This window comes from Nyctereutes procyonoides, unplaced genomic scaffold (genome assembly GCF_905146905.1).
Source record: "Nyctereutes procyonoides isolate TBG_1078 unplaced genomic scaffold, NYPRO_anot_genome, whole genome shotgun sequence".
In the NCBI taxonomy this organism is placed as follows: Eukaryota; Metazoa; Chordata; class Mammalia; order Carnivora; family Canidae; genus Nyctereutes; species Nyctereutes procyonoides.
In genome coordinates this window covers 47,939,187-47,963,462 of record NW_026575140.1, presented here as the reverse complement: position 1 = coordinate 47,963,462, position 24,276 = coordinate 47,939,187, and the positions used below count along the sequence as shown (strand labels likewise).

The 24,276-nt window shown below is 58.6% G+C and overlaps 1 protein-coding gene across 3 annotated transcripts; it reads left to right on the top strand.

Moving 5' to 3' along the window:
• The first annotated feature begins 923 nt into the window (after window positions 1–923).
• SREBF1 (sterol regulatory element binding transcription factor 1) lies at window positions 924–24,276 on the top strand. 3 transcript variants are annotated; one of them, XM_055305722.1, is made up of 20 exons: window positions 925–1,183; window positions 14,676–14,774; window positions 16,217–16,648; window positions 17,043–17,230; window positions 17,316–17,453; window positions 17,534–17,755; window positions 18,409–18,523; window positions 18,740–18,960; window positions 19,193–19,394; window positions 19,502–19,680; window positions 19,942–20,203; window positions 20,287–20,453; window positions 20,660–20,828; window positions 21,303–21,411; window positions 21,714–21,823; window positions 21,947–22,079; window positions 22,225–22,390; window positions 22,846–23,046; window positions 23,153–23,261; window positions 23,544–24,276. In XM_055305722.1, the coding sequence occupies exons 1-20, from the start codon at window positions 1,093–1,095 to the stop codon at window positions 23,771–23,773; spliced, it is 3,543 nt and encodes a 1,180-aa protein (XP_055161697.1). In that variant the 5' UTR covers window positions 925–1,092; the 3' UTR covers window positions 23,774–24,276. The 3 variants fall into 3 exon arrangements, with proteins under 3 accessions (XP_055161695.1, XP_055161697.1, XP_055161696.1); XM_055305721.1 differs by lacking the exon at window positions 14,676–14,774 and having other exon boundaries at window positions 926–1,183; XM_055305720.1 differs by lacking the exon at window positions 14,676–14,774 and having other exon boundaries at window positions 924–1,183; window positions 21,714–22,079.

Genomic DNA, 24,276 nt, shown 5'->3' with positions numbered 1-24,276 from the left:
GGATAAGCGCTGAGTTGGAAGTCAGCCCTGGGGCCCAAGCCTGTGGCTGTCCCTGAGTATCTGTGTGCAATTAGAACTCTCTAGATCTTCCTGTCTTCTTGGGTACTGAGGCCAGCCTACTTCCGGGGACTGGACTCGGTCCACTGGCTTCCAAACCCCCCCTTGTTACCACAGCTGGATCTGGAAGGAAACGAGATTAAATCAGGAAGGGAGATTCGCCTCTTCCAGGCTCCCTTTGGGCTACCCCCTTATCTAGAGACCAATCTGATCTTAGGAAACTGGGGCCGGGCGGGTGGGGGCAGCTGGCTGATCTCACAGGCCCAGCGCCAACCCCCCCCCCCATCACTAATCTCCCAAGCAGCCTATGGAGAAGCATCACCAAGCTCCAGGTAGAGCTGATGCAATTGAGGACAAGAGTTGGCCCGACAGCCCACAGCAGGTCATCAGAGCTATCACTCCAACAGATCTGTCTTGTTCTAAAGAGCAATCTAGGAAGTGAGGTTTGTCCAGGCCCCAGCCCCCTCCAGCTCCTGGACAGGCCCTGTCCCGGAGCTTCACCCAGCCCCCTTGCTTGGTGTTGGGAGAAACTGAGGCCCAGAGAAGGCTCAAGGCCTGCCCGCGCGCCCCCGCTGCAGTGGGCCAGACGCGGCTGTGCCAGGGGTCGGATAAAAGGAATGATTGGAGGGCGCACTGGCGGAGGGGCCGGTTGCGGGTAGGTCTGCGAGGCGGAGGGGCCGGTTGCGGGTAGGTCTGCGAGGCGGAGGGGCCGGTTGCGGGTAGGTCTGCGAGCCCGACCCCGGAGCCGGGTCCCAGCAATCTCCAGGTGGGGTGGGGCCCGTCTACCCCGGGGGCGGGGCCTATCGGCAGGGCCCCGCCCCCGCCCCCGCCCCGCCCTCCCTGCAGAGCCACAGCGGGGGAACCCAGTTTCCGAGGAACTTTTCGCGGGCGCCGGGAGGCCACCGGGGCCGGGCGGGGACGCGGACGCGCGCAGCGGCGGCAGCGGGCCGGGGCCGGGGGACGCGGCGCTCCCTGCGAAAGTCCGTACGCGGCGGCGGCGGGCCCGGCGGGCGGCCCGGAGGAGGCGACTGCGCCATGGACGAGCCGCCCTTCAGCGACGCGGCCCTGGAGCAGGCGCTGGCCGAGCCGTGCGAGCTGGACGCGGCGCTGCTGACCGACATCGAAGGTACGTCAAGGGCCGGCTGGGCTCCGCGCGAGCGTGGCGCGCCGGCGGCGTGGGGCTTTGTCTCCCGGGGCGCGGGGTCGGGCACCGGTCCCGGCTCTGTGCTTGTGCGCGGGGCTTCCCCGTGCCTCTGGGCTGCGCGCCGTGGGCCCCGTTGTGCAGACCGCGCCGACCCCCCCCCGCGCCTCCCCCCCCGGCCTCTCGGGCCGCGCCTCGCCGGGTCTCTTGGAGGCTCCGGGCCGGGCACGTGCGCCTCTGGGCGTCCGGGGCCCCGCGCGGCGCGGCCAGGGAGTCCTCGGTCCAGGGGCGGCCGCCGCGAGCCCCGGAGACCTGGGCGGTTCCGAGGCCCCGCCCCCGCCCCGGCCCTGACGTAAGCGCGGGGTTACTCACGGTCATTCCCTCCGGCGAAGAGTTCAGCTCGGCGCGGAGCTCACGCGCATGCGCGCAGCGCTTCCCCTGGCCCCTCCTCCCGCTCCTTTTCGCCCCCGGCGAGTGCTCCCGGTCCCGGCGCAAACGTTTAGTGAGCATCTACTGAATACCAGGCCGTGTACTAGGCATCGGGGGTTCACAGGTCGACCTGGGCTCCTCCTTTTCTTGGGAGCACGGAAATTCTCAAGAAAACTCGCAAACGGATATTTAGTTGCCCGGTGGTGGTGCAGGGGTGGGGGAGACCTCTTTTTTTTTTTTTTTTAAGATTTTATTTATTTATTCATGAGAGACACAGAGAGAGGCAGACACACAGGCAGAGGGAGAAGCAGGCTCCATGGAGGGAGCCCGATGTGGAACTCGATCCCAGGACTCCAGGATCATGCCCTGGGCTGAAGGCAGGCATTAAACTCCTGAGCCACCCAGGGGTCCCTGGGGGAGATCTCTTTGAGCAGACGTTTGAGCTGAGACTTGAAGGTCAGGTCAGGACCCCCTGGGAAGGATGTTTTCCCAGTCCGCCGAGGGCTCAGCACGGGCCAAGGCCCCGAATTTGAGGAGTTAAGAGGAAGGCACAGGAGGGGAGGTTGGGACAGTTGGCAAAAAAGAGGATCCTCTGCGCCAGAGGGCAGAGCTGTGGTGGAGCTGCTGAGCAGAGCCGGTGTACTCACCCCTTCAAAAGTATCTTGTTTGCTAGACAGAGAAGGGGTTTGAGAATGGTGCGGCAGGTCCCAGTTGGGAGGCTGTTGCCCCATTGTGTAGAGAGGACAAACCACAGCCCCCAGCAAATGGCCCTCCATGGTTGCTCTGCAGTTTCGGCATCACTGGCCAAGTGTCACTTGGTCGATGGGGAACTTGAAGCCAAGAGCACAGGACACAGACCTCCGACTACCTGGACAGTAGTGTCCATGGAGCTTGTGGCCACCTGGGGTTAACAAACAGACACTTCTAACTCACTCACTCCTGCCCTACCGAGGCGGTGCATATGAGCCCAGCTGGCTGCCAGCCTGGGGCCTTATCAGCTTGCCTTCCCCGAGGACCAGGCAAGGGGAGGGTGTGGGAGGAGAGACTTAAATTGTGGGGCTTTCCCAAAGCAGCCTTCCTCTTGGCCCTGCCCTGGAGTGATGAACCCCAAATCCCAGGCCCTGGAGAAATCCAAGCCTAACTCAACCAACAATTCCAAAAGCCCTGGACCCAGTGGGTACAGCTTGAAAGGCACATGACCAGGTGGTGAGTTCCTGGGCTTTGGGGTCGGGACTTGAATCTGGACACTACTCACTTACTTTGCCATCCTGCCCAAGCTCTCTGAATCTCTGAGCCTGTTTCCCACTCGGGATATGAATGCTTCCCTTCCTAGGGGAGTTGGGGCAGTAGAATCAGGGCAGGTGTATCAGGGCCACAGGTCTGGCATAGACTTTTCTCACGGACTCATTTGCAGAAGCATTATGTCCTGAGGCCCAAGGGGTTGTTTGGGGTTGGGGGCAATTAAGCACCAGCTCTAAAGAATTTTTTTTTTAATTTATTCATGAGAGACACAGAGTGAGAAGCAGAGACATAGGCAGAGGGAGAGGCAGAGGCAGGCTCCTTGCAGGGAGCCTGATGCGGAACTCCATCCCAGGACCCTGGGATCACGACCTGAACTGAAGGCAGACGCTCAACCACTGAGCCACCCAGGTGCCCCTAGGCACCAGCTCTAATCTGGGAGAGACGGCAGACAACTGCAGCCTCTTGCTGGGGTGGCCATGAAGTTTGCCTACCACGGCAGGGTGTTTCTTGGTTTTTATCCAAACTTTCTTTTTTCCTCCCAATTACACAACAAATCTCTTTGCATTGTAAAAAAATTAGAAAGTTCAAGTGAGCAAAAAGAGAAAATAAAATCTTCCTTAAACCGGTCATGCAGAGATAAGCTCTGTTAATTATGTGCGGGATTGGATTGTTTCCTGGTGTGTGTGTGTGTGTGTGTGTGTGTGTGTGTGTAATGACTATACACTCATGATCCACCTTTTAAAAAACAACACCTTCAAGGTATCATTTACCTGCTATAAGATTGATCCAGTTTGGGATCTCTGGGTGGCGCAGCGGTTTGGCGCCTGCCTTTGGCCCAGGGCGCGATCCTGGAGGCCCAGGATCGAATCCCACGTCGGGCTCCTGGTGCATGGAGCCTGCTTCTCCCTCTGCCTATGTCTCTGCCTCTCTCTCTCTCTGTGACTATCAGAAATAAATAAAAATTAAAAAAAAAAAAAAAGATTGATCCAGTTTAAGTGTACAGTAAGTTTTTACGTTGACTAAGTTGTGTGACCATCACCAGTTAGTTCTAGAGCATTTTCATCACCACAGTAAGATCCCTCTTGCCTGTTCACAACCACTCTCTGGTCCACACTCAGTCCCAGGCAACCGCTAATCTATACTTTTATAATTTAGAATAGGGTCCATTGGCTCACAACAGATTGTAACCTGCTTTGTTCCATGTCAACAGCCAGACAACAATCAAGTTCCCTGGTTTGCTCACAGATGGACATCCATGTTGTTTTGTTCTTATAAACTGCACTGCAGTAGACACCCCAGGCCAGTCTTTGCTTGGATGGATCCTCTGTTAGTTTCATAGGTGGAAGCTCTGGGAGGGGAATTTGATGCTCAGAGGATAGGCCTAATTTTGAGACTTTTACCCTGCCTTTGGAGTGAGGCTGATTCAAGGTCTAGAGAGAAGTGAGTTGGGGGTGGGACGGGCAGGGCCCGAAGGTTTCCAGGTCCCCTAAGAGGAAAGACGGTTGTGAGGTGGGCCAGGCAGGCCTCAAACTACTGGAGGGGTAGATGGACTGGGTCCAGAGGCAGTGGGGAGTTTTGAGGGCATGGGGGCAGGGCAGTGCTATGCTTGGGTTATATGTTGGAAGCTCCCCCTGGCAGCTGAGGTAGAGGATCACAACAGAGGATCACAACTGTATCCTAGGCTTCTAGCTGACCAGTGAGCCCTCCTGACAACCCTAAGTGGGTAGACTTAAGATCTTCATCTTACAGATGAGTTCCTTGAGGCACACAGAGAGGTCAAGTGACTTGCCTGAGGTCACACAGCCAGAACATGGCAGGGCCAAGATTCATACTTAGGCGGTGGACTCCAGAGCCCATGCTCTTATCTGCTCAGCTCCTAAGAGTGGGGTAGGGGTAGAAAGCGATAGAAGAGGGAACCCCGGGTATCTGGGTGGCCCAGTCGGCTGAGTGTCTCTTGATTTCGGCTTAGGGTCGTGATCTCAGAGTTGTGAGATGCATTGGGCTCTGTGCTCAGCAGAGAGTTGGCTTTTCTCCCTCTGCCCCTCCCCTCACTCGAGTGCGCATGTGTGTGTACGCTCTCTCTCTCAAGTAAATTTTAAAATCTTAAAAAAAAAAAAAAAAAAGAACAGACAACCCAGGAGGCAGCTCCACGTGGGGCTATGCTGGGGGCCTGGGAGTAGGTCACAGAGGTCAGAGGCCAAGCCGCCGCTTCCCCCTCCCAGTCCAGTGTGGCCTTTGAGTCATGAGACTGAGACTGTCACCAGGGAGCAAGGCTAAGGGCCTTGGGCCCCACCCAACCCTGCTGCCTGCCTTTGCCAAACCCTCTGTCATGTGAACGGGTATTGGGGTGGAGCTGCCAGCACAGCCCTTAGCTCTGTGGGTGAAGGCACTGACCTGGCTCCAGCCCCATGACCTCTGGTATGTCCTGTGCTTTGGGGTCCCTGTGGCTATGGGTGGAGGGGACCTGAGTGCAGCCCTGTGCCATGTTTGGGATTATTGTTAAGCCCGAGGCAGGCATCCCCTCTTTGCTGATTAATATATCAGATGTCGCACCTGCTTTAAGTGCAGAAGAGGCGAACGGAGATGGGGTTCTGACTGGGCCCTCCCCACCTATGGGGTTGCAGGGGGATGCTGGCCTGGCTGAGGAGTCGCCCTGGGGACTGTGGTTTATCTGAAGCGTTTGGTAGGACGGTCCATCTGTCCTCTGCCTGGATGCCCCCACCTTCACTGTTTGTGTAGCCAGGGTAGCCTTGCCAGGTCTCACTCCTCCCCACCGCAGCTCGGCCCAGGCAGTGCTTTCTGGGGCTCTCGCAGCCCTGTGGTCCCTCCCAGGCGCCTAGATAAACCACAGGAGGGCCTGCTCCCAGGGCCTGTGCCTGTCTGGCACTTTTCTGGGTCCAGGCCAGTCCTGATGGAGAGAACCCACTGGGGGCCATTCAGCCAGCCCCCGCCTCTCCCCATGGCATCTCACGCCCAGTCCTTTCCCCAGTGGGAAAAGCTTGGGCTCTTCTTAGAAAACACGGCTCAAGGGGTGCCTGATGGCTCAGTCAGTTAAGATTCTGACTCTTGGTTTCAGCTCAGGCCATGATCTCAGGATTGTGAGATCGAGCCCTGACATGGGCTCCATGCTGGGTGTGGAACCTGCTTAAGATTCTTTCTCTCTCCCTCTGCCCGTGCGCCACCTCCCCACCCCCCGCATGCATGCACACTGCCACACACTCTCTAAATAAAAAAGAAAAGAAAAAGGAAACACAGTTTGTGCTTACTGCTCAGCTCCCAGCTCTGGGCATAGAACTCCTCAGTTCCCAGGGATCCCTGGGTGGCACAGCGGTTTGGCGCCTGCCTTTGGCCCAGGGCGCGATCCTGGAGACCCGGGATCGAGTCCCACGTCAGGCTCCCGGTGCATGGAGCCTGCTTCTCCCTCTGCCTGTGTCTCTGCCTCTCTTTCTCTCTCTGTGTGTGACTATCATAAATAAATAAAAATTAAAAAAAAAATTAATGGGATCCCTGGGTGGCGCAGCGGTTTGGCGCCTGCCTTTGGCCCAGGGCGCGATCCTAGAGACCCGGGATCGAGTCCCACGTCGGGCTCCCGGTGCATGGAGCCTGCTTCTCCCTCTGCCTGTGTCTCTGTCTCTCTCTCTCTGTGTGTGTGTGTGACTATCATGAATAAATAAATAAAATCTTTAAAAAAAAAAAAATTAAAAAAAAAAAAAAGAACTCCTCAGTTCCCAAATGACCATGGCTCCCCAGTGCCCCCAAGATAATGTTCCCGTGTCTCAGCATTGCATTCCAGACCTGCAGGGTTTGCCGGACCTGTCTCTTTGGGGGATGGAGAGAAGCATGCTGGGAGTAGGTTGAGATGTCTGGGAGTTACCTCCTGTCCGATGGTCACCTCTCTGGACACAAACATCCTGAGTGACCTGGTCAGCCCAGGTAGGGTCACCATTAGACAGAAGCCTGGCATCTGGACTTTGCCCTGCCAACAGGTGCAACTCAGGTGGGAATGGCAGTGCTGGCCAGAGGAAGTATCTCTGGCTTTGTCTCTTGCCAGCCACAGGCCCTGTGGATGTGACCTTTGAACCCCAGACCTGACTGGGATGGCATACTTCTGAGACCTATGTCCCATGTGGCTACACGAAGAGGGTTGTGTGAGGGCAGGGGAGAGAGGCTCAGAAATGGGTTTGGGGCTCCTGGAAGGGGGGTTGAGGCTGGGTCCAGTTGTGTGTGGTTCCCCAGCTGGGTCTAGGACTTGGAGGGAGGTGGGGCAGGCATGGGAGTCCATCCCACCTGGAAGAGTTGGTGGCCTAGAAAGGCCCATCCTGACCTGGAACACTGCTCAAGCTCACCCTTTCCTCCTAAATGACCCCCCAGTTATCTCCCAGCAAGGCTGCCCCCTCCTAGGGCTCTGGGGTTCCCGTTGGAGCCCAGGGTCTTCAGATTCAACCCCTGTTGTGTGACCATGAACAAGTGGCTTAACCTCTCTGGCCTTCAGGTACTACGAATAATAGTAGAATCATCTTCTTGGAGTTTTGGGCATCAGATGAGCTCATTTAGGTCAAGGGCTTAAGCAGCACATGGCCAATAGTAGCCCTCAACCAATTTAGATCACTTAACTAGGACCTGGCACCTAATATGTTCAGCTTAACAAATGTTAGCAGACTATCCAAGGAGCCTATGTTGAAAGTTTCTATGGGCTATGGTTTCAAGTCCTGAGTGGCCACCATTTGATTCTGGGTCTCTGCTTGGGAGAGAAGGTGGGGCTGGTCAGGGCTAGTTGGGCGCCCCTCCCCCTCCCCCTGCCTGACCCCTAGGTGAGCAAGCACCCTGTCCTTAGCTATCATTAAAGATAAAGAGAGTAGAGCTGGAAGGACACTTCTTCTTCTTTTTTAAAAATATTTTATTTATTCATTCATGAGAGACATAGGCAGAGAGAGAAGCAGGCTCCATGCAGGGAGCCTGATGTGGGACTCAGTCCTGGGACTCCAGGATCATACCCTGGGCTGAAGGCAGATGCTTAACCGCTGAGCCACCCAGGCTTCCCTGGAAGGAGACTTCGAGATACCTTGTCACCTCCTCACCCAGCAGTACAAATGAGAAAGAGGTTTTTGTTGTTATTGTTGTTTTTTTATACTTTATTTATTAGAGAGAGAGCACAAGCAGTGGGGAGAGGGAGAAGCAGACTCCCCATTGAGCAGGGAGCCCCACACTGGACTTGATCCCAAGGCCCTGGGAATATGACCTGAGCCGAAGGCAGATGCTCAACCACTGAGCCACCCAGGCATCCTGGATCAGAGATCTTGAAACACCTGACTCACCATAGTTCCCTAGCTGCCCAACCTGTGGCTCAAGCCAGGTGGTAACTTAGGGGTATGAAGGAGTTAGAGACCTGTAGAAGCAGCAGGAAGGCCAGACCCAGCAAGGATTGCTTCCCAGGCAGAAGAATCTGCTGAAGAAGCTTTGTTTCTAGCTGGCAGAGGAGGGTGGGGGCACAGCAGGTGTTTGTGAGCCTCTGCTCATGTGATAGTTTGTTGCACAAAACATCTCAAGGCAGCCTTGGAAATACAAATTAAAGCACCTTTGAGGTTCCAGTCACACAGTTCCCAGGGCTAAACAAAGCAACCAAAAGTAAATAAAAATTATAACACCCAGTGCTGGTGATGCAATGAGGAAATGGGACACATTGCAGGGGAGGTTGTAAAGGGTGTCTCTCTTTGCCAGGGAGCAGCCCATACTAAGCCCACTTCAGGTTTAAAATGGGCTGCAGGGGAAAAACTCAAAAAGGGGAAATAGATGTAATTTATATAAAGAAATGTGCAACACTACTATTTAGACCGGGAACAGTTGCTCAGCAATAGGACACAACTCCCAGATTGCCACTGTTCAGTCCCATGGGTTGGTTTTCAGCTGCCCGAATGATAAGTATGTGACCTGAGCCCATACCTATGACAAGATGTCCGAATTGGTGCTGACCAGCATCTTGCTCAATGGCCATCTTACAGGTCATGTGCAGGGTCATTTGGTCTGGGTGAAGGGGAGCTAGTGTGTGGGGTGACACAGATGAGGGGAGACTCTGAGAAGGCAACATCAGAGCAAGTTTTGAAAGAGGAGCAGGAATTTGCTAGGTAGACAAAGGATAATGGGAAGGACATTTCTGGCAGAGGGAGCAGCCTGGGCGAACGTATGGTGGCACTGAATTGCATGATCACAGTGATCGTGAGTCACAGCGAGGGCCCATGGCTAGAGACCAGTGGGGGGGGGGTGGCTATGTGGACCCCTGACTCTGGTCCCCTCTGTGCTCTGCCTTGTGCTGAGTGCTGCTGGTGTCATGAGCTGGTCGAGCCCTAGCCCTGCCTTGAGGGGTTCCCAGCCAAGGCCTGGCCGCTAACAGTGGTCAGGAAGGCCCGGGAAGGGGCAGTGTCAGAGCTGAGCCTCCACACACACCTTGTGGTTGAGATGCACACTGCCAGCAGGCTGGGGCAGAGCCAGGCTGGGGCTGGGGCTGTCTCCTGTCCTGGGCAGGCTGGAGCTGATGAGTGTGGGCTCGGGTCGGTTGACCCGGGTTTGAGTCCTAGATTCTCTACTTGGCAGTGGTGGGCCCTTGGACACGCGGCCTCTCTCTGAGCCTGTTTCCTTGTTCATCTAGAGGGCTCATGCCCAGGTACACCTGGGGCTCCAGCCATGGGCCCATCCCATTCCAGGAAGAGGCACTTGTCCCCCCCAGGAGGCCCTGAGTACACAAAGGCAGTCTGTCTCTGTTGCATACATGACTGGCTGAAGACATGCAAACCTGCTGACCTGAGTCCTCAGGAGGATCGAGGAGGCATGGGTAGGAGCAGCAGGGATGAGTGGCAGGCAGGGCATAGCCCTGGCTTCCCAGGATGCTGGGTGAACGCCCACCCCTGCTCTGAGCCCATCCCGAAGCGGGCAGAGGCAACGCTCCAGGGGTCCCATAAGCCCTGCCCATGCCCTCTCCTGCGCTGGTGCTGCTTTTATACTGTTCCCTGTTCTTCACACTTGTGCCACCCTTTGTGATTTGCATTGCGCTGGGCAGTTTGCACACCCCTTTCCTGCCCATTTCCTGGAGTATTGGTGTCCTTGGCTCAGGAGACAGACAAACTCCTGTTGGAATCCCAGCTCCTTGGCTGCCTCCCTGACTTCTGTCTCCACCTTTGTTCCTTCTGCTCCAGCCACCCTGGGCTCCTTGCCGTCTCATCAGCCTCATGCCAAGCTTGTTCCCACCTCAGGGCCTTTGCACTTGCTGTCCCTTCTGCCCGAAGCCTTCCTTCCTCCTGGCCCCCTCCCTTGTTTCATTCAGGCATCTACTCAGATGTTGCCTCTTCAGGGAGTCTGGCTGCTGATCTCATCGGTAGTGGCCCCTCACCCTCTCTTCATACTGCCTCGGTTTCTCTGTGGTGCCCATCAGCATCTGCACCCACATTCTTCCAGGTATTTGCTGACTGTTGGTCACCGGAATGTAAGCTTCATGAGGGAAGGTCTCTGTGCAGTGTCCCTGTAGCCCCAGTGCCTGGCACAGGCCTAATACACAATAGACGCTTAAGAAAAGGCAGTAGTGGGGCACCTGGGTGGCCCAGTCAGTTGAGTATCCATCTCTTGATTTCAGTGCAGGTCATGATCTCAGGGTCGTGAGATGGAGCCCTGGGTCCAGCTCTGTGCTCAGCATAGAGTCTGCTTAGAACTCTCTCTCCCTCTCCCCCTCCCCATCAGCTTTCTCTCTGTGTCTTTCAAATAAATAAATCTTAAAAAAAGAAAAAAAGAAGAAGAAGAAAAAGAAAAGACGTAGATATTGTCAAGAGAGACAAATCTAGGCATCATGGACCAGGCCATGAGAGGGAGGTGGTGAGCTCCCTATCCTGAGAGGCATGCAAACATAGCCTGTTTGAGGTTCAAGGCCCATACAGGCTGGATGGGAGGGAGGCTCCTGTGATGATCAGAGCTGGGGTCCTGCCAGTTTGTGGTGCTGGGTCCTCCCAAGATTTGCATCCTGGCCTCACAGAATAAACAGGCCAGAGAATAAAAGCCTGTCCCATATCTGCCTTCCAAAGGTGGTTTGAAGGTAGAGCCAAGGAAGGAAGGGGGTCAGGTTTCCTGTTGGGCCCTGATAGAATCAGGGCAGGACTGGAAAGGAGAGCATAAAGGAGGAATCCAGGCTTGCGGAGGAGGTGCAGAAGGTGAGCGATTGGAGGGGTGTGAGGTGGGCCCACTGAGGCTCAGAGTCTATGCCTCTTCTTCCTTGTTCTCTGGGGAGTGCATGCAGGAGCCACACTGAGTCCCTCTCTGCTGGAAGGCCAGGGCTCAGCTCACGAGAATCATCCATGAGATGGGAGCCGTGGGGCCTTGGGGGCCATGTCTTGGCTTCCAGGGCTGGCGTGGGTACCTCTCCTGCCTCACTCCAGTCCCAGCCTGATTTTCTCTCCATAAAACAAGCTCCATTGTCTATGGAGTTCCGACTTGAACATTGCAAGTGTTGGGCCACTCACTACCTGCCTTAACATTTCTAGACCATTCCATTTGCTGTACAGGGACTAATCCCCCCCCCCTTTTTCCCCCTTTTACAAATATTTTATTTATTTATTTGTGAGAGACACACGCAGAGAGAGAGGCAGAGACACAGGCAGAGGGAGAAGCAGGCTCCCTGCGGGGAGCCCAATGCGGCACTCTATCCCAAGATCAGGACCTGAGCCAAAGGCAGACCCTCAACCACTAAGCCACCCAGGCATCCCAAGGGACTAATCTTTATTGAGATCTTGCTGAATGCTGGGTGCTTCATACACTTGCTCTTCTTGGGGGGCAGAGGAGGGAGAGAGTGAGAGTGAGAGCATGAGCTGGGGACAGGGGCAGGAGCAGAGGGCAGAGAGAGAGAGAATCTTAAGCAGGTTCCACATCCAGCATGAAGCCCAGTGCTGGGCTTGATCTGACGGCCCTAAGGTCATGACCAAAGCCAAAATCAAGAGTTGAACACTTAACCCACTGAGCCACCCAGGTGCCCTGATATATTTGTTGTTTGTTTTTTTTTTTAAAGATTTTATTTATTTATTCATGAGGGACACAGAGAGGGAGAGGCAGAGGGAGAAGCAGACTCCATGCAGGGAGCCCGGTGTGGGACTTGATCCCAGGTCTCCAGGATCATCCCCTGAGCTGAAGGCAGGCGCTTAACTGCTGAGCCACCCAGACATCCCTACATTTGCTTTTATTATTTTATTTTACTTTCATTTTTTAAAGTTAACATGCAGTGTTATGAGTTTTAGGGGTACAGTATGGTGTGTCAGCAACTCTATACATTACCCAGCACTCACCATGCTAAGGGTACTCTTGATCCCCATCTCACCTACCTCACCCATCCCCCACCCACTTCCCCTCTGCTCACCACCAGTTTGTTCTCTAGAGTTAAAAGTCTGTTTTTTGGCTTGTCTCTTTTTCCTTTGTTTATTTTTTTTAAATTCCACATATGCATGAAATCATATGGTATTTGTCTTTCTCTGACTTACTTCACTTAGCATTACACCTTGTAGCCCTGTAGATCTATCCATGGTGTCGCAAATGTCAAGACTTCATTCTTTTTTATGGTTGAGTAATACTCCAGAGTGAGAGTGTGTGTGTGTGTGAGTGTGTGTGTGTCTACACTGTATCTTCTTCATCCGTTCATTGTTGATGGACAACCTAGGCTGCTTGCATAATTTGGCTGTCATAAATAATGCTGCAGTAGACACACTTGTCCTTCTAGAACCTCACTGGTGTCACCTCTGGAGACATGGGGTGGAGGCTCAGAGAAAGGGAGTGATTTGCCTGAGATGACATGGCAAGTGAGGCACAGGGGGCAGGTCTGCCCCCTGGATGGATGGGGGAAGGGGGCTGTGGGGTTTGCTCTCACATTTCCAACCCCAGTCTTAGATCTGGCACCCAGCTTCTGCTGGCAGATTAAGCTCCAGAGGAGAGAGATGGGGGGCTGCTCAGGCCAAGTTCAGGGAAAGGCTGGCCCCTTATATGCCACCAGGTGCCTCGTGGCACCCAGGCCCTCTTTCTCGCTGCATCTCAGAAGCCTTCCCTGACTCGGGCTACCCTCAGGGGGACATAGACCAACCATTCTCCCTCCTACCTCAGGATGAAATGGGGGCAAAGCATAAAGATGTGAGGAATGGAAACAGGCAAGAAAATGTGGTGAAGGGAAGAGAAGGATGAGTCAGGAAGGGGGTGGCCCAGGCTTATACTCTCAGGGCTGCCTCTGGCCCTGGTCCACTTGCAGGTCCTGCCACAGTATGGGCTGCACAAGTGGGGACCATGGTAAGAAAAAACAGAGCTGTGAGGGTCTGCTTTTGAAACTCGTGCCTGGAATTCAGGCCTTGGTGTCTAACCCGTTTTTGGTTACTCTGGTGAGGTCAGAGCCTTTTCAACAGCAGTGCTTTGTTTTTTTGTGGGGGGGAGTTGAGGGAAAGTGTGAGCACCCACAAGCTGAGGAGAGAGGGAGATGGAGGTGCTGGAGAAGTTCTTTATCCTTGGCACCCCCTAAAAGGCATGGAAAGGTCTAGAAAGATTGGGAATTGGATGTGTGTGAGGGAGATGAGGCAGTTTCTTTGTTTAGGCTGGTGGAGAGGGAGAGAACTTGGGGCTGGAGTCCCTCTTGGCCCATGCTGCTCGGTTGGCATACCTGCCTGCCCAGGCTTCATCCTCCCTCTGAGGCCACAGGGGCCTGGGAACCAGAGGCTGGGGCAGGACTTGCTAGTGGTCTGTTTGGCCACAAGAGCTCAAGGTGACAACCTGGGCAGCTGGCCATACTTTGTTCATCTGTATGTGTCGAACTTTGACCTTACTCAGAGGTACTGCCTAGGGGAGGCACTCCTAGGTACCTCCTCAAAAGACCCCCAGAGCCTGTCACCCTAGGGCTGCACCCCTGCGTCCCAGGGATTAGGCTGTCTCCTGGCCTCCCAGGACCCTACAGGCAATAAGTGAGCCAGGTTTGGCCCTCAGGGACTGCTGGGAGCAGGCTGTGAGACCTCAGGGGCTGGAGCTGACTTTGCAGACCCCCTCCCCCCATCCCAGACCCTGGTCTCTCGGCAAAAGGATATCTGCACAGAGAGACAGGAATCAGGTGCAAGGATTATGGGAATGTGTACTTTGGGAGGAGGGGATCCCTCACTCTGGGCCTCAGTTTCCTGGCAGTGACCTGTTCTTAGGCGTCCATGTGGTGGGGGGTGCCCCAGGAAGAGGAGGTCCCCACATCCACCACCAGCAGCCCTTGGCGGTAATTCAGCGCTTCGTGGTCCTGAGCGCTGCACCCATGTTCTTTTTCACTTCTCCCATTCGAGGCCAGAGAGATGTGATGATCCCGTTATCTAGAGAAGTAAACTGAGGCCTAGCGGTGGAGACCTGCTCAGAGCGCCAGCGGTGTGTGAAGAGTGTTGGGGCATCCGTGCCGGGGCCTCCCGGTCCCGCGTCCACTCCGCAGCCCTCCTCTGAAGTGCTAACGGAGGTGGTTGGAGCTGGGGGCGTGGCGGGGCTGTGACCGCCAGTAACCCCGGCGGCTGTCGGCGCCGAGCGGGTTAAGGGCCCTCGCCCGCGAGTAACCCCGGCCCCATTCAGCGCCGCGGGGTGAAACCCGAGCTCGAGCCGCCGTCGGGGGTGGGGCGGGGGCAGGGGCGGGGCCCTAGTGAGGCAGCGGCGCGGCCGCTGATTGGCCGCGCGCGCTCACCCCATGCCCGGCCCGCGGCCCCGAGGGGCGGGGCCTGCGGGGGCGGGGCCTGCGGGGGGCGGGGCGCTCCGCGGGCTTTATAGCGCGGCGGAGCCCTGACAGGTGAAGTCGGCGCCGCGCGGAGACCGGCAGGCCAGCCGCCGGGGCGCCCCGAAGGGGCGGCGGGCGCGGGCCACGGAGCCATGGATTGCACATTCGAAGGTATTTTTTTGGAGGACTCCCCACCCCTTTATCACAGAGCCTCCACCTCCGCGGCGGGGTCACCATCCCCGGTTTCCTCAGAGGGGGGCGTGTGTGCAGCGGCGGTGGACTCCCTGCAGAAAGAGCTGGTTCCCGAGGGGCGGGGGCGGCTGCCAGCTCCCGGCGCCCACTGGAGTTGGCGGGCCGCCCCCACCCTCAGTAGTTACCCCCACCCCGGCGTCTGGAGTGAGAGAGCGGCTTTCCAACGACCTCGGCCCGCTCTGAGGCAGCGGGGGCAGAAGCAGGGAGGAGGCCACTTGTCCCCTGTCCCTCGGAACCAAATCTGGGACCCCAGTCCTGGATTGAGTCAGCTTTGCTTTCAGGGCCTCAGTTTCCCCCATCTTGTCAGAGGGGCTCATGAGGGTGGGGGTGAGGGATCAGGGCCCCGCCAATGAAAGTGCTATAAGCCTTTAGGCTGGGCTTGGACTCGAAGGGCCCACAAGGTGTTTGCCCTGGAGGGCCCAGGGGGACTGAGCCTGGCACCCCCATCACGGGCTCTGGGAGGCCGGAGGAAGGTCCCCTCCTGCATAAACTGCCCTGCGTGGCCACCTGTCAGTAGGCAGGAGGCAGGCAACCGTGAGGCCTGCTGCGGGCCAGCTTCCTGCTCTGCCAAGCCTCGCAGCAGCCCTGCCATGAAGGGCTTCATCTTGTTTTGTTGTACAGATGAGGAAACTGAGGCTCAGTGAGAGGAGGCAGTTGGCCCAGGCCAACTGGGGATCTTGTGGAGCACTTTAACCCAGTGGGTGGCTGTCCCTAGTGGGTTAGAGGGCCTCAGGCCAACAGCCAGGCAGCTAGTCGTCACCTGCCAGCTAGGGGAGAGGCTGAAGCAGTCGCTGGGAGTGTGTCCCAGTCTGTACGAGGAGGAAGGAGTCGGTACGGCCAGCATTCTGTTTTATAGGGGGGAAACTGAAGCCTTGAATAGCTTGGTCCTGAGGCTGCTTGGCCATAGACGTGGTCTGGGCTCGTGCCCAGAACATGGAGGGACACACTGGTTGGCACATACGTGGCCGGCAGCTGGGTCAGCCCTAAGCCTCGGTCTGTTCCACGGAGGAATGGGTTGGTGTTGGCAGCTCTCAAGTCAGCCGTCTAGAGCCCAGACCCCAATTCTGCCTCAGCATAGGTGTGGGGCAAGGTAATGGGCCTCATGGGGTGCTGACCTCGTCGGGCTGTTGTACAGGCTGTTTGATACATGCGAAGCACCAGGCACTGCTCCAGATGTCACAGGTGCCCAAGAAAGGGCTTTATGTCTGGGAGCACGGGCTCATGTGGGTGGCTTTCTATTTCTGCATCATTGCCCCACATATCCAGCTGTGTGGACAAGAGGCATGCAGTGTGTGATGCCCTGTACTGGGGCCATCCCCCTGCCCCACTGTCACTCACTCAGCCTCTTCTTCTTTCTCCAGACATGCTTCAGCTCATCAACAACCAAGACAGCGACTTCCCGGGCCTGTTCGACCCACCCTATGCCGGGGGTGGGGCAGGGGGCACAGACCCTGCCAGTCCTGATGCCAGCTCCCCAGGCAGCTTGTCCCCATCTCCTGCCACAATGAGCTCTCCACTGGATGGATTCCTGGGGGGACCCAAGGCGACACCTCCACCCTCGTCCCCTCCCCAGCCTGCCCCCACCTCACTGAAGATGTACCCACCTGGGCCTGCTTTCTCCCCTGGGCCTGGCATCAAGGAGGAGCCACTGCCGCTGACTATCCTGCAGCCCCCAACCCCGCAGCCCCTGCCAGGGTCCCTCCTGCCCCAGAGCTTCCCGGCTCCAGCCCCACCACAGTTCAGCTCTGCCCCTGCATTGGGCTATCCCGGCCCCACTGGAGGCTTCTCCACAGGTAAGGGTGTGTGTGTGGGGACAACAGGAGTACAGAGAGGAGGGTCTACTATGGCCTCCATAGAGGAATTTGCAGGTTTTAGAGATCGGGCCTTTGCTCTACTGCCTCAGACGCCCCCGTTACTAGCGGTTCTTGTGTTCTTGCTATTGTTGGGTGAAGCACTGCCTCCCATTCTGTCGGGGTGTCCACATCAGTGCTGCCCTTCCAGAGACAAGTGCGTGGCTGGAATGCTAGCACATTTGCATCAGAGCTCTAGGCAGGGGTTGTCCCCACAGGAAACTGAAGCGTGAGGGGTGATGACTCATCACAGGTCATAGGGTGATAGGGTCCTGAGGGGTGGGTTGAAAGGGGTTAGGGTAGCCTGTGTCCGCAGCCCCAGCCTTTATCTCTGCAGGGACCCCTCCAGGGAGCACCCCGCAGCCGCTGCCTGGCCTGCCACTGGCTTCCCTGCCAGGGGTCCCGCCCGTCTCCTTGCACACCCAGGTCCAGAATGCGGCCCCCCAGCCGCTGTTGACAGCCACAGCCAACCCCACAGCAGCCCCCGGAACAACCACTGTGACCTCGCAGATCCAGCAGGTCCCGGTGAGGAGGTCTGGCCAGGTGTCGGGGAGGTAGCAGCCCCTAGTGCAGACTCACAGCTCTTGGCTAAGGCCTCTCCCACTCCCAGGTCCTGCTGCAGCCCCACTTCATCAAGGCTGACTCTTTGCTTCTGACAACCATGAAAACAGACATGGCAACCACTGTGAAGGCGGCGGGTATCAGCTCCCTGGCCCCTGGCACGGCTGTACAAACGGGGCCCTTGCAGGTGGGTAACATGGGGAGGGCAGGAAGTCAGGGCTCTGTGCATGAGCATGCCCAGCTGTTAACCTGTGCCTGGCCCTTCAGACCCTGGTGAGCGGAGGAACTATCCTGGCGACGGTACCACTGGTAGTGGACACTGAGAAGCTGCCCATCAACCGGCTAGCAGCTGGTGGCAAGGCCCTGGGCTCGGCTCAGAACCGTGGTGAGAAGCGGACAGCCCACAACGCCATTGAGAAGCGCTACCGTTCCTCCATCAATGACAAAATCGTGGAGCTCAAGGACCTGGTGGTGGGCACTGAAGCAAAGGTGCGGGCCGAGGCGTTCAGAGACACTCTGGGCTGACCCCGGGGAAGGAGGGGACCGGAAGAACCAGGACTGAGCCTGGGCCATGGGCTTAAGCAACTCTTTGGGCCTGGCCAGTGCCATTGATTCGGCTGAACCTTATGGAGGGTGCCCTGTGTCCCAGGGGCTAATCTGGATCCTGGGGATACAGCAGTGAACAGACAGACAAAAATCCTGCTGTCTGGAGACTGATATTCTAGTGGGGATCTAGTGGGGGATGTGACAGGGGGGCGGTGGTGTGTGATGATCAACAGGATAAATAAGTAAGCATTAGAGCTGCCCGATGGGGATAAGTGCTGTGGAGGAAAACAAAGCAGGAAGAGGGGCGGTGAGAGCTGCACATCTGAAGCACCTCAGAAAGGTGATGTTACATAAGCAAAGACCTGGAGGAGGTGAGGGAGTTAGCCAGATGCTGTTGGATGTCTTTGATGTATTAATTCTTATGCCTATCCAGGGAGATAGGTTCTACTAGGGGAAGAATATTCCATGTAGAGGGAACAGCAGGTGCAAGGGTCCTGAGGTAGCAGTATTGTGAGGCAGCCCCACTCCCCCTTGCCTTGGTGCCCACTTGCCAGGCCTGACTGGCCCCTGTTCTCTCTCCCTCCCACCCCCTGCAGCTGAATAAGTCTGCTGTCTTGCGCAAGGCCATCGATTACATCCGCTTCCTACAACAGAGCAACCAGAAGCTCAAGCAGGAGAACCTGAGTCTCCGCACTGCTGCCCACAAAAGCAGTGAGTCCTGGCATCACCCTGCCCCTGGCTCTGCACTGCCCCACCCCAACTCTCATGCCTGCCCCTTCAGCTCTGACCCCCGGGCCCCGATGTGGGCCCCAGCTTGGCCCTCAAGAGCTAGACCGACTCCCAGTTCCGCCCTCTCCAGGGCCCTAAGCTGTTTTGGGGTGGGGTATCTAGCCTTCACCCCCGGCCCTGTTCCTTTTGGGCCTGCAGAGTCACTGAAGGACCTGGTATCAGTCTGTGGCGGAGGAGGAAATACAGACGTGTCCATGGAGAGCGGGAAGCCTGAGGTGGTGGACACACTTAGCCCGCCACCCTCGGACGCCGGCTCACCGTCTCAGAGCAGCCCCTTGTCCCTGGGAGGCAAGAGCGGTGGCAGTGCCGGCAGTGGCAGTGACTCGGAGCCTGACAGCCCAGTCTTTGAGGATAGCCAGGTTGGGCCCTGCTGTGTCCCCCCGTCTGTCTCCCCCTCAATCTCTGAGCCCCAGGATGGGTGTAGGAAGCAGCCCCTAATGTATCCCATCTCCCATGTGACAGAAAAACCGGCCTGTAGCCATGTAGGGGGCTCCCACAGTGAGGCTGGGTAGGGTGCCCATCCCTCCCTCCTGTTGCATCCTCTCTGGGCACCTTGTGCCCTGCCCTGGCGAACCTGCCCACCCCTTCCAGGTGAAGCCGGAGCAGCTGCTGTCCCCCCACAGCCGGGGTATGCTGGACCGCTCCCGCCTGGCCCTGTGCACCCTTGTCTTCCTCTGCCTCTCCTGCAACCCCCTGGCCTCCTTGCTGGGCAGCTGGGGTCCCCCCAGCCCCTCGGATGCCGGCAGCACCTACCATGGTCCTGGCCGCAATGTGCTGGGCACCGAGGGCAGAGGTAGGATAGGCCCAGTCCAGGTTATCCCTGGGGTGGGGGGAAGGGGTACTCGGGTATCTATCCAAAGCCTATGGAGCCAGGTCCCCAGCCCTTCTGTCTGCCCCTAGATGGCCCTGGCTGGACCCCGTGGCTGCTGCCCCCGCTGATCTGGCTAACCAATGGGCTGCTGGTGCTCACCTCCTTGGCGCTTCTCTTCATCTATGGAGAGCCGGTCACGCGGCCCCACTCTGGCCCTGCTGTGCGCTTCTGGAGGCATCGCAAACAGGCTGACCTGGACCTGGCCCGGGTAAGGGGCTGGATCCAGGGACTGGGGGTTGGGAGATTGGGCGGGACCGGGACCTGGGGTGGCACTTGGGCAGGGGCTGGGTGGCACTCCTCTTCCCTGCCCCATACTCCCTGCTCTTGTCTACCCTGCAGACTCCTGCTGACTGGGGGACACCAGGGTCATGGTGGGGAGCCCAAGGTGGGAGGATCTTCAGAGCAGGAGGGGTATGGTGTGCTCAGATGCTCTGACCCTCCATTGCTCACCTGGAAAACCCCATCCCAGGGAGACTTTCCTCAAGCTGCACAGCAGCTGTGGCTGGCCCTGCGGGCCCTGGGCCGGCCGCTCCCCACCTCCCACCTGGACCTGGCCTGTAGCCTACTCTGGAACCTCATCCGCCACCTGCTGCAGCGTCTCTGGGTGGGCCGATGGCTGGCAGGCCGGGCAGGGGGCCTGCAGAGGGACTGTGCCCTGCAGGCGGACGCCCGCACGAGCGCCCGGGACGCGGCACTCGTCTACCACAAGCTGCACCAGCTGCATACCATGGGTATAAAGGATGGGGGGCTGGGCTGGAGGGGCTCCCGCTGCCCTGACACCATACCCCTGCCTTATGGCCTGCCCATCTTTCAGGGAAGTACACAGGCGGGCACCTCACTGCCGCCAATCTGGCACTGAGTGCCCTCAACCTGGCGGAATGTGCAGGGGATGCTGTGTCCGTGGCCACGCTGGCTGAGATCTATGTGGCCGCTGCGCTGAGGGTCAAGACCAGTCTCCCGAGGGCCTTGCATTTTCTGACAGTGAGTGGGTGGTGGGCTGGTGGGGGCAGGACTGGGGACTTGTCTTTGCAGCTCTTTCCAGTGGCTCCCTGGGCAAGGGGCTGCCCAAGAGGAGGCAGTGGGTTCCAGATGGTCTCCAGGCCCAGCTGGGCTCAGCCCTCGGTCTGGTCTGGGTTTGGAGTCCCTGTCTGGGTCCCTTGTGACAGCCCAGCTCCCTTCCCTCACAGCGCTTCTTCCTGAGTAGTGCCCGCCAGGCCTGCCTGGCACAGAGCGGGTCGGTGCCTCTTGCCATGCAGTGGCTATGCCACCCTGTGGGCCACCGTTTCTTCGTGGATGGGGACTGGGCCGTGTGCAGTTCCCCAAGGGAGAGCCTGTACAGCTTGGCCGGCAACCCAGGTGCTCTCCCATCCCCATGCCCATCCCCTGACCCCCTACCTCCTTTGTTCCCCTTTCCCCTTCCTCATCCTCATTCCTGTCCCGTCCCTTATCCCTGCGTCTCTGATGTCCCCCTCCCATCTGTTGTTACTGTGGAGGGGCTTCAGGAACAGGAAGGCTGGGTCTGTCTCAGTTGGGGCTCTTCAGAAGCAAAGAGGGAGACAGGAATTTGGGGGCAGGTGGTTGATTGGAGAGGTGATCCTAGGCAAGACCATTGTACAGTAAGGAGATCAAATGGAGAGAACAGAGCTGCTAAAGGCATTTTATTAAGTAGATTATACTGTCCAGGGTTGGTTATCCTATCCAAGGGCAGGCCGGGAAGATTTATCTGTCCCACCCACGTGCCCAGGAAAGAGCCCTTGGTGTGGAGAGGTAAATGTGGAGAGGAGGGGTAGGGCCCTTCCTGCCAGCCCGCTCACCCACTCCTTCCCACAGTGGACCCCTTGGCCCAGGTGACCCAGCTGTTCCGTGAACATCTCTTGGAGAGGGCACTGAATTGTGTGGCTCAGCCCAGTCCCAGCCCTGGATCAGCTGACGGGGACAGGTGAGTGTCCCTGTGCTCCCCTACCAGGCAAGCGCCCTCCACGGGAGAGTCTGAGAGTGGCTATGTACCGGGCCGCGTGTGAGTGGCCGCGTGTGAGTGGCGGGAGCTGGGCTATTGACCACACGCTGTGTGGCCTCAGGAGCATCTCACTTCCCCCTGGGGTCTGTTTTCCCACCAGCTTGCCAAGAAGAGACACAGAGCTGGGAGGTCAGGCTGTGCTCTGGTGGGGGGTGAGGAGGGCTGAGGCTTTCCCAGGACCCCCCCCCACCTGTCCTGACAGCCAGGCCTCTCTTCTGACACAGGGAGTTCTCTGATGCCCTTGGGTACCTACAGCTGCTAAACACCTGTTCTGATGCTGCCGGGGCTCCTGCTTGCAGCTTCTCCATCAGCTCCAGCATGGCCACCACCACTGGTGAGCCCCCAGACCCCTGCCCCGGGGACCCCCGGCTTGGCCCCAGCTCTACACCAATTCAGCTTGGTGCAGGGTGGCTGAGTTCCTGGGAGCCTCCCCACCTACACCCCTTGCTCCCTGCAGGCACAGACCCCATGGCCAAGTGGTGGGCCTCACTGACCACCATGGTGATCCACTGGCTGCGGCGCGATGAGGAGGCAGCCGAGCGGCTATACCCGCTGGTGGAGCACCTGCCCCGTGCCCTGCAGGAGTCTGAGTGAGTACAGGCCAGATTCTCCCGGACTCTCCAGCCTTCTGTGCAGTCAGGGTCACCACCCTTGAAGCCAGAACCAGGGCAGTGGGGAGTGTAGTGAGGGCCTGGGCCATGTCTGACCATCAGTCCTCTGCCCTGGCCCCAACAGGAGACCCTTGCCCCGGGCAGCTCTGCACTCCTTCAAGGCTGCTCGGGCCCTGCTGGGCCGCGGGAAGGCAGAGTCTGGCCCAGCCAGCCTGGCCATCTGTGAGAAGGCCAGTGGGTACCTGCAGGACAGCCTGGCGACCACACCAGCTGGGAGCTCCATTGACAAGGTGAGGGGTGGTGCCAGGGGCCTGGTAGGTCTGGGGTGGGGGTCCCTGCCTTGCCATCCCCTGGATGTTCGCCCTTGGGCTGCAGAAGATGCTGGGGTCAGCCTGACAGTAGGGGTTGGGGCCCTGGCCAGCCTTGTCTCTCTGGCTAAGGCTTGGGTCCCGGTGGAAGAGCGGCTGCCACCCTCGGGTCCCAGTCTCCCCCCACAGGAGGACGGGTGGTGTGAGGGGTCTGGCAGAGGCCTCTTCCGAGGCCGCTTCCCAGCAGGCGGCAGGCGTGGGGGCCTGGAGAGGCGGGCGGCCCCGCGGTGCATTGCTGTTGCATTGCACGTGAGTGACGCGGGTGCAGTGCCTCGGCAGTGCAGCCCGGAGCCGGCCCCTGGCACCGCGGGCCCCCACCCGTCCCCTCCCACAGCCGGAGCCCACCCCCGTGACCCCTGCCCTGCCCCCCACCCCAGGCCATGCAGCTGCTCCTGTGTGACTTGCTCCTGGTGGCACGAACTAGTCTGTGGCGGCGGCAGCAGCCGCCCGCACCCACCCAGGCCTCGCAGGGCCCGGGCACCGGGGCCCAGGCTTCTGCCCTCGAACTGCGTGGCTTCCAGCGGGACCTGAGCGGCCTGAGGCGTCTGGCACAGAGCTTCCGGCCCGCCATGCGGAGGGTGAGTGCCCATGGGGCCCCTCGGCTCCCAGTGGGGATGTGAGGCAGCAGGGGAGGGAGGGGAGGCCCGGCGCAAACCCCAACTCTCCTGGCCCCCTCCTGCCCAGGTGTTCCTGCACGAGGCCACGGCCCGGCTAATGGCAGGGGCCAGCCCCACGCGGACGCACCAGCTCCTGGACCGCAGCCTGCGGAGGAGGACAGGCCCCTGCGGCAAAGGTGCGCGGGGCCAGGGTGGCGCTGCTCCGGGGCTGGGGGCGGGGAAAGCCCGAACAAACGGTGATGGATGCCCAGCGCTACTGTGTCTGCGGCAGAGACCCAGGGACTTGGTGGTGGTTGCCTGATGGCGATATCCTACCCGAGAAAGTCCACGGGGTCCACCGTCACCCGTGGGATGGGCGACTATGCGCGAGTCCGGTGGATGCGACAGGTCCTGCCTGTGCGCCGGTGGGCGGAGCCAGCCTCCCTAGCCCCGCCCCTGACATCCTGCGGTGTGCGCAGGCGCAGTGGCCGAGCTGGAGCCACGGCCCACGCGGCGGGAGCACGCCGAGGCCCTGCTGCTGGCCTCCTGCTACTTGCCTCCCGGCTTCCTGTCGGCGCCCGGGCAGCGCGTGGGCATGCTGGCCGAGGCGGCGCGCACGCTCGAGAAGCTCGGCGATCGCCGCCTGCTGCACGACTGCCAGCAAATGCTCATGCGCCTGGGCGGCGGGACCACGGTCACCTCCAGCTAGATCCCCGTCCGCGGCCCCGCCGGGCCGGAGCCTCGACGGCCAGAGGCAGCGCTGGAGACCCCGAGTGTCCACGGTGCAGCTACGTACCGCACTGTCTGCGGGGGCAGGGGGGTTGGGAGGCATATAGGGGCTTTTGCTGCCTCTTGACCTGGTTCGCCGGAGGGGGCGCGACCCCACCCCCCCACTGCACCCCAACCCGACGAGCGGCGGCCAGCGTGGTGCTGACCTCTGGTGGCCGATCGGGGGATTGCAGGGGCTCCTTGCCCTGCAGGCACCAAGTGGCTTTTCCCTCTCCCGCGTCAGGGAGGGGTACATTTCACTGAGCTGAGGGGGGCCTACTCCAAGGCGCCTCTCTCCCTTCTGGAGAGACTTGTACATAGTGTAGATCAGGGTGCACCAGCCTCCTGACCTCTGAGGCTCAAGTGTTACGTTGCCTTTTGCAAACTTTATTTTCATAGGTTGAGAAGTTTTGTACAGAGAATAAAAAATGAAATTATTTATAA

What these genes read in the sequence shown, in the direction of transcription:
- SREBF1 (XM_055305720.1), top strand. Translation starts at nt 1,093, where the DNA reads ATGGACGAGCCGCCCTTCAGCGACGCGGCCCTGGAGCAGGCGCTGGCC. An exon ending in CACTGGAGGCTTCTCCACAG is followed by an intron (nt 16,649 to 17,042) that starts GTAAGGGTGTGT and finishes TTATCTCTGCAG; the next exon opens with GGACCCCTCCAGGGAGCACC. An exon ending in GCACCAGCTGCATACCATGG is followed by an intron (nt 20,204 to 20,286) that starts GTATAAAGGATG and finishes CCCATCTTTCAG; the next exon opens with GGAAGTACACAGGCGGGCAC.